The 18,321-nt window shown below is 39.0% G+C and overlaps 1 protein-coding gene and 1 long non-coding RNA gene across 3 annotated transcripts in view; one reads left to right on the forward strand and one right to left on the reverse strand.

Annotated features, from left to right (window-relative positions):
- The first annotated feature begins 942 nt into the window (after positions 1-942).
- On the forward strand, positions 943-16,339 carry LOC121501720. Of its 2 annotated transcripts, XR_005990671.1 has the most exons (3): positions 943-1,774; positions 6,685-6,869; positions 15,179-16,339. It is a non-coding gene; the product is annotated as an uncharacterized LOC121501720 (long non-coding RNA). The 2 variants fall into 2 exon arrangements; XR_005990670.1 differs by lacking the exons at positions 943-1,774; positions 6,685-6,869 and adding an exon at positions 13,329-13,491.
- The window catches only part of SLC38A11 (solute carrier family 38 member 11), a 55,987-nt gene continuing 49,741 nt past the window's right edge, over positions 12,076-18,321 (reverse strand). Inside the window, exon 12 of the mRNA XM_041774048.1 lies at positions 12,076-12,844. Within this exon, the coding sequence (XP_041629982.1) occupies positions 12,551-12,844 (294 nt within the window). The 3' untranslated portion in view covers positions 12,076-12,550. The remainder of the gene's footprint in view (positions 12,845-18,321) is intronic.

Below are 18,321 nucleotides of genomic sequence, written 5' to 3' on the forward strand. Positions count from 1 at the left end.
CTTATTCTCTTGTTTACAATGTCTACTTTAGAAGGTTGGATTGTCTTCTAGAACAGGGAGTCCCTCCCACTGTGTTTATGTAGTCAAGCAACCCCTTGTATAAAACTGAGGTCTTTTCTAAGCTCTGTTTTTCTAAAAGTTTAAAGTCAATTTCCTTCCCTTGTCTCTTCTTATGGCTTTTTAAATAAATCTAAATTCTTTTTGAAATGCTAAGAGACACAGCACATAAAACCCAAGGTTATTTTACTCAACTTCCAGGCTTATCTACATTTTGTACATGGAGGAACAGTAGTTAAAAGTTGTAACTTAGAAAATTCTTTTTAAGACTTTATTAGAATGCAAACTTGTCTAACAAAAGTCAGAAGCCACCCAAAGACTGCTGTTCTGGGATAAAATATTTTTTCTTTTTTCTTTTTTCTTTTTTTTTGTGGGTGCTTTACTATTTTCTCTCTCAGAACATAAAGAATAAAGAACAATGTTGTTTTACAATAGGATCTGACTCTAGGAAGCCTGAGCAGGATTTGTTTTACTGGAACTGGCCTTGTCCTCTGGCAAAATGAAATTTATTTATTTATTTATTTTTTTGAAATTTAAAATGATAAATATATAGCTGCCACTGTATCTTGGATATAAACATTTCCAAAGTCTTTCACACTTAAAACCGCAAACTGATATGCTGCCTGAAGTGTTGTTCTTATATTTTGCCTGTGTATTCTTAAACCACTTCTTCTTTTCAGTGCTCTATAAAATTACCAAGCTGTCTGCTGAGATTAGGCAAGGTGATAATTGTGCCTAAATCATAGGCACATTTGGTTTTAAGTTTTGGTGCTTCATTTTTTAAGAATAATATATATATTTTTAAGATTTTATTTATTTATTCATGAGAGACACAGAGAGAGAGAGAGGCAGAGACACAAGCAGAGGGAGAAGCAGGATCCATGCAGGGAGCCGGACTTGGGACTTGATCCCGGGTCTCCAGTATCACACCCTGGGCGGAAGGCAGCGCTAAACCGCTGAGCCATCTGGGCTGCCCCAAAATAATATTAAATAGGTTAATGTGAGTTTTCTTTGTGCATTATAAATTTGAGTGAAATATATATATCAATTAGATACAGTCAAGTCATTCAATGTTCAGCAAGCATTATGAATAAGATATGAGCATACACTGGCAAAAAAGAAAACTAAACATGACATGTTCTTAGGTCTAAGGAGCTTATATTTAAGAAAGATAAGAGTGGGGGCACCTGGATGGCTCAGTGGTTAAGTGTCTGCCTATGGCTCTCGGAGTGATCCCGGGGTCCTGGGATTGAGTCCTGCATTGGACTCCCTGCATGGAGCCTGCTTCTCCCTCTGCCTATGTCTCTGTGTCTCTCATGAATAAATAAATGAAATCTCTAGAAAAAAAAAGATAAGGGCCAATGTTTATTTAGCAGTCAAAGCAAATGAGAAGATGTGTACTGATTGTTATTTACTCAGAGTCCTCTTAAGAATATCCCAAAAAATTTCTCTGAAGGCTCAATGCATAATGGAGCAAAATAGGAAACCCAACTTAATTCTCTAAACCAGCTTGTTAGATGAATGACTACATCACATCAAAGTGTTATTAAACTGGAGGGAGGCAAGATGGCAGAAAAGTAGGAGACTTGTTTCATCCGGTTCCCTGAATTTAGCTAGACAGCTATCAAATCATTCTGAACACCTACAAGTTCAACCTGAGATATAAGAAGAGAATTGCTGGAATTCTGCAACTGGAAGAGTGATCACTTTTTGCAAGGTAAGAAGTGTGGAGAAGTGAATCTGAGGGGACATATCAGAAGACAAGGGGCAAGGGGAGGGAACCTCTGTCAGCTCTGTCAGCTGGCTGCCGGAAATTGATAGAGCCCCAGGGCTCAAAATTGGAACCTTTAGAAATGTGCCCCAGTGAGAGACTTCCCTGCCTGATAGGTGCTCTGGTGGTGAAGTGTGGCAGAATTTTAGGTGTGACACTGTGGTCCCAGGATTCTCAGGGTCACAGAAAGAATGGGGGTGCCTGAGCAAGCAGAGTTCTCAAGCATTGGACTGGGGAAACTGGTTAGGGTAGTGAGCCCAGGTGGGGGTTCTCAGCTCTGTTTGCCATGAACTTCGAACTGGGGTCAGATAACAGCTCTCCATGCACGTGGTGGGTGGGGCAGGCTGCACCTACCCCTAGAAGGATCGGTGCAGGTGCACACCACAGGAGTCTGCAGGGTTTGGCAGGCACAAAAGTGAAGACCATTTATCCCTGAGGGTTTACTGAAGAGAGGGTTAGATTTACATTTTAGAGATATAGTCTTCATTTTTTACTTCCTTTCATCATATTCAATTTCAATTTTGTATATATATAAGTTTTGCTTTCTTTACAATCTTGATATTTAGTGTCTTCTGATACACAGACCAGAATACATCCAGGACCAAGTGGACCACCCTGATTTCTCCACCTGGGATATTATATTCTCTCTCCCTGGCTCTCCCTTTCTTTTTCTTTTTCCTTTTCCTTTCTTTTTTGGTTTCTGACTTCTTTGGATTTGTCTAGTATGGATTTCACTTGGGTTGTGGTTGATATTTTTGGTTTTCTTCTCTCATTCATACATTCTTCTCTTAGTAAAATGACTAGAAGGAGGGATTCACAACAAAAGAGAGAACCAGAGGTAATGCTCTCTGCCACAGATCTAATCAATATGTTTATAAGTAAAATGTTGAAGCTGGAATTCAGGATAATGATTATAAAGATACTAGCTGGGCTTGAAATAGCACAAAAAACACTAGAGAATCTCTTAGTGTAGAAGTAAAATCTAGTCAGACTGAAATTAAAAATGTTTTAACTGAGATGCAGTCTAAATTGGATGCTCTAACAGCTAGGGTAAATGAGGCAGAAGAGAGAGTAAGTGACATGGAAGACAAGTTGATAGAAAGGAAGAAAGCTAAGGAAAAGAGAAAAAACAATTCATGGTCCATGAGGGAAGGCTTTGAGAAATCTGTGATACCATAAAACAAAACAATATTAGAATTTTTGTGATCCTAGAGGAAGGAAAGAGAGAGAGAGAGAGAGAGAGAGAGAGAGAAGATATATTTGAACAAATCATAGCTGAGAACTTCCCTAATCTGGTGAAGGAAACAGGCATTGAGGTCCAAGAGGTAGAGAGGACTCCTCTCAAAATCAATAATAATAGATCAACACTCCAACATATAATAGTAAAGCTTGCAAATTACAGAGATAAAGAAAAAATCCTGAAAGCAGCTTGAGACAAGAAGTTCTTAACCTACAGGGGTAGAAACATTAGACTGGCAGCAGACCTATCCACAGGGACCTGACGGGCCAAAAAGAGCTGACATGATATATTCAGGACAATAATGAGAAAAACATGCAGCCAAGAATACTTTATCCAGCAAGGCTGTCACTCAGAATGGAAGGATATATAAGGAGCTTCCAGGACAAACAGAAACTAAAAGAATATGTGACCACTAAACCAACCTTCCCAGAAATATTAAAGGAGATCCTGTAAGTGAAGAGAGAGCCCAAAAGTAATGTAGATCAGAAAGAAACAGAAACAATTTACAGAAACAAGAACTTTACAAGTAATACAATGGCACTAAATTCATGTCTTTCAGCAGTTACCTCTGAATGTAAACAGGCTAAATTCTCTAATCAAAAGACACAGGGTATCAGACTGGATAAAAAAGCAGGACCCATCCGTATGCTGTCTATAAGAGATTCATATAGACCTAAAGACACCTCCAGACTGATTGATTGATTTTAAAGATTTTGTTTGTTTATTCATGAGAGACACACAGAGAAATAGAGAGAGAGAGAGAGAGAGAGAGAGAGGCAGAGACATAGGCAGAGGGAGAAGCAGGCTCCATGCAGGGAGCCTGACGTGGGACTCGATCCTGGGTCTCCAGGATCACACCCTGGGCTGAAGGCGGTGCTCAACTGCTGAGCCAACTGGGCTGCCTGACACCTCCAGGTTTAAAGTGAGGACATAGATTCCCATTTATCATGCTAATGGACCTCAAAAGAAAGCTAGAGTACTAATCTTCATTATCAGACAAATTGGATTTTATTTTATTTTATTTTATTTTATTTTTTTTTTACAAATTGGATTTTAAACCAAAGTAAGGATGAAGAGGGACACTATGTCATAGTTAAAGGGTCTTTACAACAAGAAGAGCTAACAATTATAAATATTTATGTTCCTAACTTGGGAGCAGCCAATTATATAAACCAATTAGTAACCAAATTAAAGAAACACATTGATAATAATACAATAAATAGTAGGAGACCTCAACACCCCACTCACAGCAATGGACAGATAATCTAAGCAGAAGATCTACAAGGAAACAAAGACTTTGAATGACACACTGGACCTGAGGGACTTCACATATATAGACAGAGAATTCCATCCTAAAACAACAGACTTCACATTCTTCTCAAGTGCACATGGGACATTCTCCAGAATAGATACATACTGGGTCACAAATCAAGTCTCAACCAGTACCAAAAGATTGGGATTATTCCCTGCATATTTTCAGGCCACAATGCTTTAAAACTTCACCTCCAAATTACTAGAACTCATACAGGAATTCAGCAGTGTGGCAGGGTATAAAAATCAAGGCACAGAAATCAGTTGCCTTTCTCTTCACTAAAAATGAGACAGAAGAAGGAGAAACTAAAGAATCTATCCCATTTACAATAGCACCAAAAAAACCATAAGATACCTAGGAATAAACCTAACCAAGAAGGTAAAGGATCTATACCCTAAAAACTACAGAACACTTCTGAAAGAAATTGAGGAAGACATAAAGAAATGGAAAAGCATTCCATGCTCATGGATTGAAGGAATAAATATTGTTAAATTGTCTGTGCTACTCAGAGCAATCTACACATTCAGTGCAATCCCTATCAAAATACTGTTGACATTTTTCACAGAGCTGGAACAAATAATCCTAAAATTTGTAAGAAACCAAAGACCCCGAATAGCCAGAGGAATGTTGAAAAAGAAAACCAAAGCTGGGGGCATCACAATGCTGACTTTAAGCTGTATTACAAAACTGTGATCATCAAGACAGCATAGTACTGGCACAAAAACAGACACATAGAGCAATGGAACAGAATAAAGAACCCAGAAATGGACCCTCAAATGTATGGTCAACTAATCTTTGACAAAGCAGGAAAGAATATCCAATGGAAAAAGGACAGTTTGAAACCCTTCTGCACGTGGCTGTCCAAATTTCCCAGCACTATTTATTGAAGAAGAAGTCTCTTCATGAAACTGACCCTTTTCTTATACCAGACACAAAGATAAACTCAAAATGGTTGAAGGACCTAAATGTGAGACAGGAATCCATAAAAATCCTAGAGGAGAACACAGGCAGCAACCTCTTCGATCTCGGCTGCAACTTCTTGCTAGACATTCCAAAGGCAAGGGAAACAAAAGCAAAAATGAACTATTGGAACTTCATCAAGATACAAAACTTCTGCACAGGAAAGGAAATAGTTAACAAAACTAAAAGACAACCTATGGAATGGGAGGAGATACTTACAAATACATATTAGATAAAGAGCTAGTATCCAAGATCTATAAAGACTTTGTCAAACTCTAAACTCAAAAAACAAATAATCCAATCAAACAATGGGCAGAAGATATGAACACACACTTCTCCAAAGATGACATACAAATGGCTGACAGACATGTGAAATATGCTCAATACCACTTGGCATAAGGAAAATACAAATCAAAACCACAATGAGGTACCACCTCCCCCTAGTCAGAATGGCTAAAATTAACAATTCAAGAAACAACAAATGTTGGTGAGGATGGAGAGATAGGGGAACCCTCTTACACTGTGGGTGGGAAATTCACACTGGTACAGCCACTCTGGAAAACAGTATGGAGGTTCCTCAAGTAATTAAAAATAGAGCTACCCTATGACTCAACAATTGCACTACTAGATATTTACCCCAAAGATACAAATGCAGTGATCCAAAGGGGCACCTACACACCAATGTTCATAGCAACAGTGTCCATAATAGCTAAACTGTGGAAAGAGCTGCGATGCCCATGAACAGATGAATGGATAAGGAAGATATGGTACCATCATGGTATCACAATGGAATATTACTCAGCCACCAGAAAGGATGAATACTCACCATTTATACTGACATGGATGTAACTGGAGGGTATTATGCTGAGCAAAATAAGTCAATCAGAGAAATACAATTATCAAATAGTCTTACTCATATGTGGAATATACGAAACAACAGAGAGGATCATGGGGAAGAGAGGGAAAATTGAATGGGAAGTCATCAGAGAAGGAGACAAACCATGAGAGACTCTCAACTATAAGAAAGAAACTAAGTGTTGCTGGAAGGGAGGGGAGTGGGGGGTGGGGTAATTGCATCATGGTCATTAGGGAGGGCACACGCTGTGATGAGCACTGGGTGTCATATGCAACCGAAAAATTACTGGCCACTACATCTAATGTAAATGGCCACTAAACTAATGTACTGTATATTGGCTAATTGAATTTAAATTAAAAAGTAAATAAAATACTATTATACTTTATAATGATGATCATTAGAGCTGAAAAAAAAGTCCAGGAAAATAATGTGTATGGCTACTGGTACAATTAACCATTTTCCCTTTTACACCATCAATCTCCCTTCAGATATTTAAGTGTTTACTGAAAGGTTCCTTGCCATGAGATTTGAAGAATAAAAAGAAGCTTTAAAGCACACTGTTGGTCCTCAAGGACCTTTCAGTCTCGTTAGATGGACAAGGTTTCTTCGTATAACATACAAGAATTACAGAATTCGAAAGGCAGAAGAACTGACCTTCAGCTCCAGATGTCAGGTATGGCAAGGGAGAAGATCAAAGAACTGATAGAATTTTGATGGGAGGGAGTGGTTGGATATTCAGATGAGAGAATGTCAAGAATTTAGGGGCAAAGGCAAAAGCCGCACAGAGCAGTGTCAGTGCAAAGAATGCTTTAGATGTTAAAGATTTCCGTCCCGGAGTCACAAGAGATAAGGCCAGAATGTGACGCTGAGACCAACTTATGAAAGTTTTGAATACAGTTTTGGAGTTTGTACTTTATTTTACAAACGTAAGCGTTTTATGGGAAGCTTCTGAACAAGCAGGTGGTGCATCAGACATCAGGTTAATGTTAGATTAATAAGATGATTCTCAGAGTGATGCACAAACAAATCCCTTGAAGGAAGAAGGGACTAGAAGCAGAATATGAAGGTAAGAGGCTGCGTCATTAGTCATAGGTGTGAGTTGCCAAGGACCAGAGTCAGGTGGAAGTTAGGAATGGACAGACTGGAGGCGCCTGGGCGGCGCAGTGGTTGGGTAGGTCTGCCTTTGGCCCGGGTCGTGATCCGGGGGTCCTGGGATCCAGTCCCACATGGGCTCCCCACAGGGAGCCTGCCTCTGCCCAGGTCTCTGCCTCTGTCACGAATAAATAAATTAAAAAAAAAAAAAAAAAAGAAATGGACAGAATAAATGTGCATGTGCGTGTTTTAAGAGCACTTAGCATATCATTATAAATGAATAATGTAATAAAAACTCCAAAGCTAAATTTGTTGATACTCCTCATTGTGGTTGAGCAAACATTAGTGGCAAGATTGTTAACGTGTCCTCTACGAGACTGATACAGGAATTCTTCATCTGCCTGATGTCATTATGAGTCCAGCCCAGTTATACTCATGTTCTCTATGTAATTTTCCAAGTAAGACATTCCCTTGAGAGCTTAGTCCTAGGGAAACTTGGTGTACTTTGGAGGAACTGGAGTATTTCCTTCCTTCTTTTCTTCCCAGGAAGCTCAGGCAATCTTCCCTGTGAGCCTGTAGACTCCAAACCAGGCTTTCAGCTTAACCACTGCAGCTGTGTTGACTTTAGACTGTAATCTCTGTTTTCTTCTTTGTTGCTGACTCTCCTCCCCTCCCTTGTCATTACCCTTCGCTAATCTTGAGGTCTTGGTATCTCCCCTTCCCTCCGAAAGCTTCTCCAAAATGATTTTTCAAAGAGACAAAGGATAAGGACATTTAATATGTGCCAATAGCTCTCCCTCCTATGACCCTAGTGGCAGTTTACTTCCTGAGCTCCAGCACAGCCTGTCTACATCTTGCTTGTATTTTGCCCAGCCTCTGAACAGATGGCACCATCTAGCATCTCTGTCTAAACTCCAGCCTGATTCACATGTGATCTTTGAACCAACGGCAGCAGCAGCAGCACCACCTGGGAACTTTTCAGAAATGCAAATTCGCGGGTCTCGCCCCAGAGTACTGAACCAGAAACTCTAGAGGTGGGGCCCAGCAATCTGGGTTTTAACTAGTCCTCCAAGGGACTCAGACACATGTTGAAGCACTGCTCCAGAGAATGTGCTCTTTTCTCTCTCTCCGTCTACATGGTCCCTACCTCATGGTATCTCTCATCCATTCTGCCATCAGGGTAAATTCTTTATACACTGTTCAGAATTATTATAAATTCTTAAAGGAGCTTATCTGAGTGGTGCAGCTAATTATTACCCACACCACAGTTAGTATTTATGCGTACCCTATCTCATGATCACTGGCTGGCCTAGGCTTGAGCCATTTTTGGAATACCTGACAACACCACGTCCTGTCAGTGGCCAGCTTTCCTAAAAAAACAACAGCAAAACAAACAAACAAAACACAGGCTAATACTGCTTTCCTGAGAAGATGGCAGCACAAAAACCAGAAAGAGGCCTGCTGTGTGCAGTATGTCTTCAGCAGAGGACTAGTGGGCTTTTTCTTAGTTGCATAATCTAGGCTTCAGAGTCCTTTTAGGAAAGACAACCATTACTGCTTGACACCATTGGAAATAGAGATAAGGAGATTTACCTGCTCTGATAATGGAAGGTGGTTCAAGTTAGGGTTGAGATATGAAAGAGCCTCTTATAAATCATTACGTAAACCAAGATCCAATTCACACATAATACAGGTGTCATCCAATCTATGCCTTTAACGGAAATGTATTGCTAGGTGTTTATGTTAGTGTGTAAAGATACTATGCCCTTCCTTCCTTTTTAATTTTTTTTTTTAAGATTACTTATTTGACAGGGCAGCCCCGGTGGCTCAGTGGTTTAGCGCCGCCTTCAGCCTGGGGCATGATCCTGGGGTCCCTGGTTCGAGTCCCATGTCAGGCTCCCTGCATGGAGCCTGCTTCTCCCTCTGCCTGTGTCTCTGCCTCTCTCTCTCTATGTCTATCATAAATAAATAAAAATAAATCTTAAAAAAAAAGATTTTATTTATTAGAGACAGAGAGAGAGAGAGAGAGAGAGAGGCAGAGACACAGGCAGAGGGAGAAGCAGGCTCCATGCCATGAGCCCGATGCAGGACCCGATCCCGGGACTCCAGGATCGCACCCTGGGCCAAAGGCAGGCATGAAACCACTGAGCCACCCAGAGATCCCCCCACTGAGCCACCCAAAGATCCCCTAAATAAAATCTTAAAAAAAAAAAAAAGATTACTTATTTGACAGAGAGCACAAGCAGGGGGAGTGTCAGGCAGAGGGAGAGGGAGAAGCAGGCTTCCTGTGGAGCAGGGCTCAATCCCTGGATGCTGGGATCATGACCTGAGCAGAAGGCAGATTCTTAACCGACTGAGCCACCCAGGCACCCCTCCTTTCTTTTTTAAATTACGAAGCACTTTATGAGTCAAAATGTAGTGACAACCTCAGACATTGGTTTTAAATCTTTAAGTTGCTTTGTTGGGGGCAAGAAGTAGCAGGGAGGGAACAGGTTTCAGTAGAAATCTCTTATTAAATTGGGGCAGAAAATAGATGGGGGGTGGTTCTCGGAGTTTTGCATGGTGATGGACTAAAGAAACAGACAAGTACTTCTGCAAAGTGGATGTGAGTTTCTAAGATTTATTCTATCATAATTTGAAAGATGCTGGCAATCCATGTAAGGCAGTTTTGTTCTACAGTGGATTAAGAATTTAAAAAACCAGAACAAATATTTATTAGGCCTTAATGCAATACTCCATTCCTACCACAAGTTTTTTTTTTTTTTTTTAAAGACTCGAAGAGTCAAGGTTAATTTAACTTTTGTTATCTGAAGCAAAAGCCAAACTACAAGATACTAGGTGGATAAGGGCTAAATTACATTATCCTTGATGTGCTTCTCTTGGTACATTCTTGGAACTCTCACATCTTGTGACTTTATCTACTAACTATGTAGGTCAGTGTTTCTCAGTCTTGAGTAATGTGGTGATAGAGTGCTGCAAACATTTCTTACATTCCCTCAGTATGGAATGAAAGTATTTTTATTACTATTTTACCAAAACATGTATCAATCTAAAAATAGGCACAAACCACTTAATCTTATGATTCCTAAACAACGATAAAAAACAAATCCAATACAGAAAAGTTATAAGCCAATAGAATTTAAACTGAGTGGCGTGGAAGACGTTTAACTGAAGCAAAAATCATATTCTGAGCCTGAGCATGGTTCTGCCTAAGGTGCAGCTTTTTATGCTTTCAACAGGTCTTTCTTACTATGAGTCACATGATGACTCAGCTCTCACCACTTCTTTATTCAAACCACTGTGAAACTATCCTTTATACACTTCCTGTGGGTTTGTGTGTGTGTGTGTGTGTGTGTGTGTGTTTGCCACAATTTGTACAAACACATCATGTGTGTATTAACTCTGCTTGTGTTATTTTCTATTTGGCAACAATTAATACAGTGCTATTGATTGTCAACTTGAAATACAAAATGAAAAGGCAAGAAATAAAATTTGGTGTGATTTGATGCAGCTGTCCAGATGGTCCCACATTTTCTTGATATTTTTATTTTTTTAAAGATTTTATTTATTTATTCATGAGACACAAAGAGAGAGATAGAGACATAGGCAGAGTCCTGATGCAGGACTCAATCCCAGGACCCCAGGGATCATGACCTGAGCCAAAGGCAGATGCTCAACCACTAAGCCACCCAGGTGCCCCTTCTTGTTATTCTTAAAAGAGTGTCAAAGATATGAAGACGTGAAATCCTCGTGAAAAGATGTTTACAAATCCTCAGTAAAAACTGAGTGCCATTGTGGTGGGCACAGCTGTGCCTGCCAGTTGCCCTACAAGGAAGCATGTGGTGCCCCAGCCACTAGAAGACCACATCCAGTTCTCAGTTCCTTTAAGGTTTGTTCAGCTGCAAAGAGCTGCCAAGGGCTTGGCCTCCACAGGTACCCACATTCAAGGACAGATGGAGGCAGTGGTATTAAAACTTGGCTATTTTTCCTGAACAGGGACAACTCTGATGGGTCACATATATTCCAGTCTCCCACAGACTTGGCTGAGGCTTTGTTGGCCTGCATTGTGGTTCACCTTGCCCTCCTGATCCGGCTTTCTGCCTCTCTTCCGTTAGTGATGAACCTTAATAAACACCCTGCATGCCAAACTCCATCTTAGTGTCTGCTTCTGGAGAATCCAGTCAACAAGAATCTCTCTGAGGATCCCAGTGGAGTGAGAATACTTCTTCCGTAGCCCTGATTCTACTTGCAAGCTTCTAGTCTCCAAGCTCAGCTTTCCAGTTGTATGCTCCCACCAGAACTTGAAATTCAACAGGTCCAAAGCTGACACATAATGGATCTCTTGGGCTTGTGCCTGAGGACAGCTTGTGGTTTTTTTTCCCCCCTGCTTTATAATTTATTTAATGGCACTACCATTGTATTCCCACAGGATCAAAACTTGAGAGGTAATCCTGATTTCCACACATCTTGTTCTGTAGAGTCTATTATTCATGCTTTTTAACACGGGAAGAACTTTATTCACTTCTCCAGGGATTCACTCCACTCTAAACAAGGGATCTGCTGAAATTATTTTTTTTTTAAGATTATATTTATTTATTCACAAGAGACACACACAGAGAGAGAAAGAGGCAGAGACACAGGCAGAGGGAGAAGCAGGCTCCATGCAGGGAGCCTGACGTGGGACTCGATCCCGGGTCTCCAGGATCAGGCCCTAGGCTGAAGGCGGCGCTAAACCACTGAGCCACCCAGGCTGCCCCATCTGCTGAAATTATAATGGACACTTTCACTTTGCTCTTGGGATGTCTATTCCCTTTAATAGTTTTCAGTTTCCCTTCTCTTCGATTCCATAAACTTTAAAAGGCACAATTTTTTTTTCTCATAAAGGATACATACACAAAATTCCAACCGACAATCACCTACGTATTTTAGAGTGCAGTACGTTGGCTCACCTATTGAACAAAAGAATAATGCTTTAAGAGGATGGCAGCAAGGGCCATGCACTTCACTTTTCCTCCTGCAAAGAAGATTAATGCAGCACAGTCATTAAAACATTAATTTAAAAAAAATAAAGCAATAAATCAAAAAAGTACATTCAGTTTTCTTTTCCTCTCAATCTTTTATATTGGACTAAAGAGTAAAGAAAACCAAGTCTCAATAAATGTCAAAATAGTAATTTTGTTTTGCATGGTGTGACTAAAACATGTGTGAATGTTATCAGTTTAGAGGTCTCTGAAAACATATATACTTTTTAAAGCAGTCAACTCATTGAAAAATACTGATGTTTAAAACTGGAAGTTGTGTTGTCAGTTGAAAATGAGAAACTGAGATATTTGTGAGGGAGAGATTGTCAGGAAAGCAGTAGAACATTTCCTGGCCGTGGGTGCAGTCTTGAGGATTTGTGATGGCCATGACGACTCCAGCAACCATCACCATGGCACCGACAGGAAGCATGACACAGGACATAATCTTATCTGAGTGTGTCCTCGGTTCTTCAGACAGTTTCAGATAGCATGCTGATGGAATGATAAAAATTAGTGGAGCTGCACAGAGCACGCCCTGCATATTGAAAACAAGAAATAACAGTGTTACCAGATGCAGCATTCTTTGGACAGTTTTTAAAAAACATTTACAAAATGCATTTGTCTTTTTGCATGTTAAAAGTGTAACAGGTTTAGTTGCATCAAAAAAGGGAAGAAAAAATAACCTAAGAAAGACTTAGGACTAGGTTTTCCCCCTTCTGATGATAGATTTACAAATGCGAAGAATAATATTATAGTGTTTCAGACTTAAGAAAGAATGATCAGAAAATAATAATTTAGAAAATAAAGTAGAAGGTAAGACCAACTGCTGGCAAACTCTTGAAACATCCCATATTTTCAGCACATCGTATTTCCTTATACTCTTATTTCAAATTGCTGAGTACTAACTGCTCAAACGTGAGTGATCTGTCATCTTTTTTTAATTTTTTTAAATTTTTATTTATTATAGTCACACACACAGAGAGAGAGAGAGAGAGAGAGAGAGAGAGAGGCAGAGACACAGGCAGAGGGAGAAGCAGGCTCCATGCACCGGGAGCCCGACGTGGGATTCGATCCCAGGTCTCCAGGATCGCGCCCTGGGTCAAAGGCAGGTGCCAAACCGCTGCGCCACCCAGGGATCCCATGATCTGTCATTTGTGTACAAGAGGGACTAACTATTGAGAGGTGTGTAGGGGATATTATCATTCCTCTTTCTTGAGTTGGTTTGAACGTAGGTGCTCCTCTGTATGAGAAAAGAAAACTATCACCCTGAGGGCACTTAGCATGAAATAGCATTTCTAAATCCTCTTTCTAGTAAAACTAAACATGTTAATTACCCTAGAAAATTGATAGCACAACTAAATGACCATGACTCATTCAGCCTACCCTACATTAGTTTATGGATAAGTCCAATCTGAGGGGGAACGTCAGATTGAAAATTATGGGGAGTAGTGTTGTCTATTATAAAAATACCAAGGGGGTGCCAGGGTGGCTCAGTCAGTTAAGCCTCCACTCTTGATTTCAGCTCAGGTTGTGATCTCATGGTAATGAGATCGAGCCCTGTGTTGGGCTTTGTACCAGCAAGGAGTTTGCTTGAGATTCTCTTTCTCTCTTCTCCTGCCCCTTCCCCCACTTGTATGTGCACACATGCTCTGTCTCTCAAGTAAATAAATGAATCTTAAAAGAAAAAATTACCATGAGTTGTTGACTTCAAAGAAAAGATGCTCCCCCCCCCCAAAAAAAAGATACTTTCCCTTTGAGGAGGCTAAATTTGCACAAGACATTTTGCAAATGAAATAATTAAAATTTAATGCACTTTAGGCAATATAGGCTTTTAAAATTATATTATAAATGTTAATTATATATTAAACAAAATATGCTATTAAGATATATTAAATATAATCGTATAACAAATGGCATTTTCTTAAACCATAAAACACAAGTTTTTACAAACAGACAATAGCAAATATGATATTGGTTTAGAATTAAAAACAAGCTTTCCAAAAATACATGTTTTGCTATATTTGAAAAAAAACATTATGGAAATATGTCTATATACATAAAAGTAGAAAGAATAGTATAATGAAACCCTATATGCCTATCACCTAAGGTTTAAAAGCTTTTTGACATATTATTATTATTATTTTTTGACATATTATTTGGTAGAATTTTCCCTAGGGAAAAATCAGAGAAAACTGACTTTGAAGCTGGATGATATAAAAGACAGATTATACCTTAAAATAGTTTTAAAAGAAATATGTTCTCATTATCATCATTTACTAAGATGACTGTGTTATACTAAGTACCATCCTCATATCAGAAATACTACAACTATGATTCCAAAATTATAACTTTTTTAGCTTTTACAAAAAACAGGAGAAGTCCAGAGAAATGACAGTTGATGGGAACACATTATGAAATGACACTATTGAGGCACTATCTAAAAATTTGTAGAAGAATAAGAGGTATCACATGTCATGGAAGATATGTCTACGATGAGAGATATAAGAATGAGAAAAGAGGGCCACGCTGTATTCTAATTTAAAATATACGGACAACATAATTTTGCCATTCAAAGGGCCTACGTACGAATGAACACCCACAAAGGCACACAGATATAAAGAATTCACTTTCATATGGCAAGAAATGAATGAATTCTGGATTCCTTAGGTTGTATCAAAACACTTGAAACTGACACCACTCTTTAAGTTAGGAAAAACACTGTAGAACCCTGTGTTTATGATAATTATTATCCTTTGATTTCTTTGAAAAAAATTTTGAAAACAATGAAAAGATAATTCAGATATAAATATACGTATGTGGGTGTGGGGGTGTGTATTCGTATAGGAACAAACTTCTCTTCTCTTTACAGGAACAAACATGTGAAGCTAAATTCATCAGGAACTTCGGAGTGTTGAAAGTGCTATCAGGATGAAAACCGCCACCAGCTGCTGCTAAGAAGCTGTCATCAGTCAGCATCTTGGGACGCTTCCAAACCTAACTTGCTGGGCAGTCCCAAGCAATGGGTGTTCTGTTTATGCTATAATTCTTAAGAGTTGAGAAAGTAGCAATTAGTGGGAAAACTATAGCTGATGTTTGTGCTGGAAGAAGTCCAGTGGGGTATCTTGTCGAGATAGCAGTTACTTTTTTAATATTTGAAAGCTCAGTCCTGCTAGAGGTTGTTGTTGGGGCCCAAGATCATCAGCAGAATGATAGAGCAGTTCCATCTGTTCTATTCCCTGTAAATTCGTCGTCCTTATTTGATCTATTTAATATAGACTTGTGTGGGGCCTACATCACCGGCTTTGGGATAATTTTTGGAATTGCTTGACAGGATGTAAATATAACTTTTCATTAAAGGGATAATAAAATATAGCCTTATTTTAAAGGCAGGGCAGCACTGTCCTTTGATAGTAACACTATTGATGCCAGAGCACTCTGCAGTTTGCCGGAAGGAAACAACAGAAGGTGCTGAAGATTTTTACTGACAATACAAATTGGAGACTTATCTGAATTCTCCTACCAGAATAGAGACCTCTCAAAGGATGCAAGGAAGCTAAAAATGAAACAAAAGAATGCTTATACATCTTCAAATTTCGACTCAGTAATCAATTTGGATTCATGAAATGTATTCCTATACCTTCAAGAGCAACTCTTCCCTAACTCAGGAGGTCTTTGGCAGCCTGGACTATGCCTTGCCCACCCTGATGACTGTATCTCTCTCTAGGTGGGCTTGTGCTGGGTAATTGGCTTGCCTGCTTCCTTGTACTTTAAGATGTTTGTCGGTACTTTTCTCTTTGTACTGCAAGTAAAAAACCCATAGGGCCCAATTACTGGAGATGCCTCTTTTCTCTAATAGCAACATCAGTGCCCAGATCCTGGTTTCTTAATACCAAGAATGGGACTTCTGTTTATTTTTATTTGCTTCTAAGATGAATCCTTTAAAACTGAGGAACTGCAGTTCCTTCGGAAAATATGTCACTGTTGCCTACTGCCATGAAAACAATGAAATAAAAGGGAAGCTAAGCTCTAAGTGGGTTTTGCTTTTTTATTAAATAATGAATATGACCTCAAATAATTTATCCTGCATTATTTTAGTCATAGTAAGTAATAGCATTTCCCCAACTTTGCAAATTGAAGATGTGATTCTATTACGCATCTCATCAGTGAAGATCATTATTCTACTCAGTGATGATTCAGATGCCACAGTAGAAAAGAATTCTTAGAGCACAATTGTTAATGAAGATAAAAGCTATTAGCTAAAAATTAAATTAGTTGGAAAATTTTCAGCTCCATGTTACTTCATCTCCTGGTATTTGTCTTAACCCATTTTGAAAGTCTAACCAGGGACTCCTGGGTGGCTCAGCAGTTGAGAGTCTGCCTTTGGCTCAGGGTGTGATCCCAGAATCCGGGGATTGAGTCCCACATCGGGCTCCCTGCAGGGAGCCTGCTTCTCCCTCTGCCTGTGTCTCTGCCTCTCTCTCTGTGTCTCTTATGAATAAGTAAATAAAATCTTAAAAAAAAAAGCCTAACCATATATATTATGGATTACTCTTAACCTCACTTATGCATAAAGTCAATGTGTAGGTTTTTACCTTAAAAAATGGATGGAGAAATGAACCTACTTATTTTACATAATTTAAAGCCTTCTACTTAGGAAACCTTAGGCAGCGTGATGATTAAAAATGTGGGCTATAGGGTCTGAAAGCTTGTGTTCAAATCTTGATTCCTCCACTTACAGCTAGTGTGAACTATTTAATCACTCTGTTTAATCATTCTGTGCCTCAGTTTCTTCATCTGTAAAACTAATACAGATTAAGGCAGGTAACTCATGCAAAACACTTGGCACAGAGTAAATAATCAATACAAGTTAGCTCACATTGTCATTCTGAAGTGGAAAACAGCATGCTTTAGGTACTTCTAAAGTGTTGCATGATCCAGCCTACATTAGTTACAGAGAGAAATGATGCCTCATCTGGCTCTATTAAGCATGATGAATGTCCACAGGAAGGGAGCTGAGTAAAGATCTGAATATGTTGTGCATGCCAAAAGACTTTCGTTGATTCGAAAAACATATGCTCAGATGATCCATAAAACAATGGAGATCCTATATTTTATATATTTCTATATTTTATTACATGCTCACAAAATGCCTTGTTTTGTTTTCTTTGGTTTGGTCCATCTCAGTTTTTCTTTCCTTTTTAAAACTTTTTATTTAAATTCCAGTTAGTTAACATACAGTGTAATGTTAGTTTCAGGTGTATGATATAGTGATTCACCACATCCATGCATCACTCAGTGCTCATACACAAGTGCACTCATTAATCTCCATCACCTGTTTAACCAACCCCGCACCCACCTCCCCTCTGGTAACCATGTGTTTGTTCTCTATAGTTAAGAGTCTATTTTTTGGTTTGCCTCCTTCTCTCTTTTCTTCCCCCTTTGCTTGATTTTTTCCCCTAAATTCCACAAATGAGTGAGATCAGATCCTATGATTTCTATAATATAGTATTTCTATACTATTTTCATCGATGTTGTTGCCAACGGCAAGATTTCATTCTTATTTATGACTGAATAATATTCCATTGTGGAATAATATTCCATTGGTATATATATATATATATATATATATATATATATAACACATCTTCTTTATCCATTCATCACTCAATGGACATGTGGGCTCTTTCCATAATTTGGCTGTTGTAGATAATGCTGCAGTAAACATTAGGGTGCATGTATTCCTTTCAGTTTTTGAAAGTGTTTTTGTATTCATTGGGTAAATGAATAGTGCAGTTACTGGGTTGTAGGGTAGTTCTATTTTTAACTTTTTGAGGAACCTCCATACTGTTCTCCAGAATGACTGCACCAGTTTGCATTCCCACCAACAACGTAAGAGGGTTCTCCTTTCTCCACATTCTTGCCAACACCTATTGTTTCTTGTATTGTTAATTTTAGCCATTCTGACAGGTGTGAGGTGATATCTCATTATAGTTTTGCTTTATATTTCCCTGA

This window comes from Vulpes lagopus, chromosome 11 (genome assembly GCF_018345385.1).
Source record: "Vulpes lagopus strain Blue_001 chromosome 11, ASM1834538v1, whole genome shotgun sequence".
NCBI classification, from domain to species: Eukaryota; Metazoa; Chordata; class Mammalia; order Carnivora; family Canidae; genus Vulpes; species Vulpes lagopus.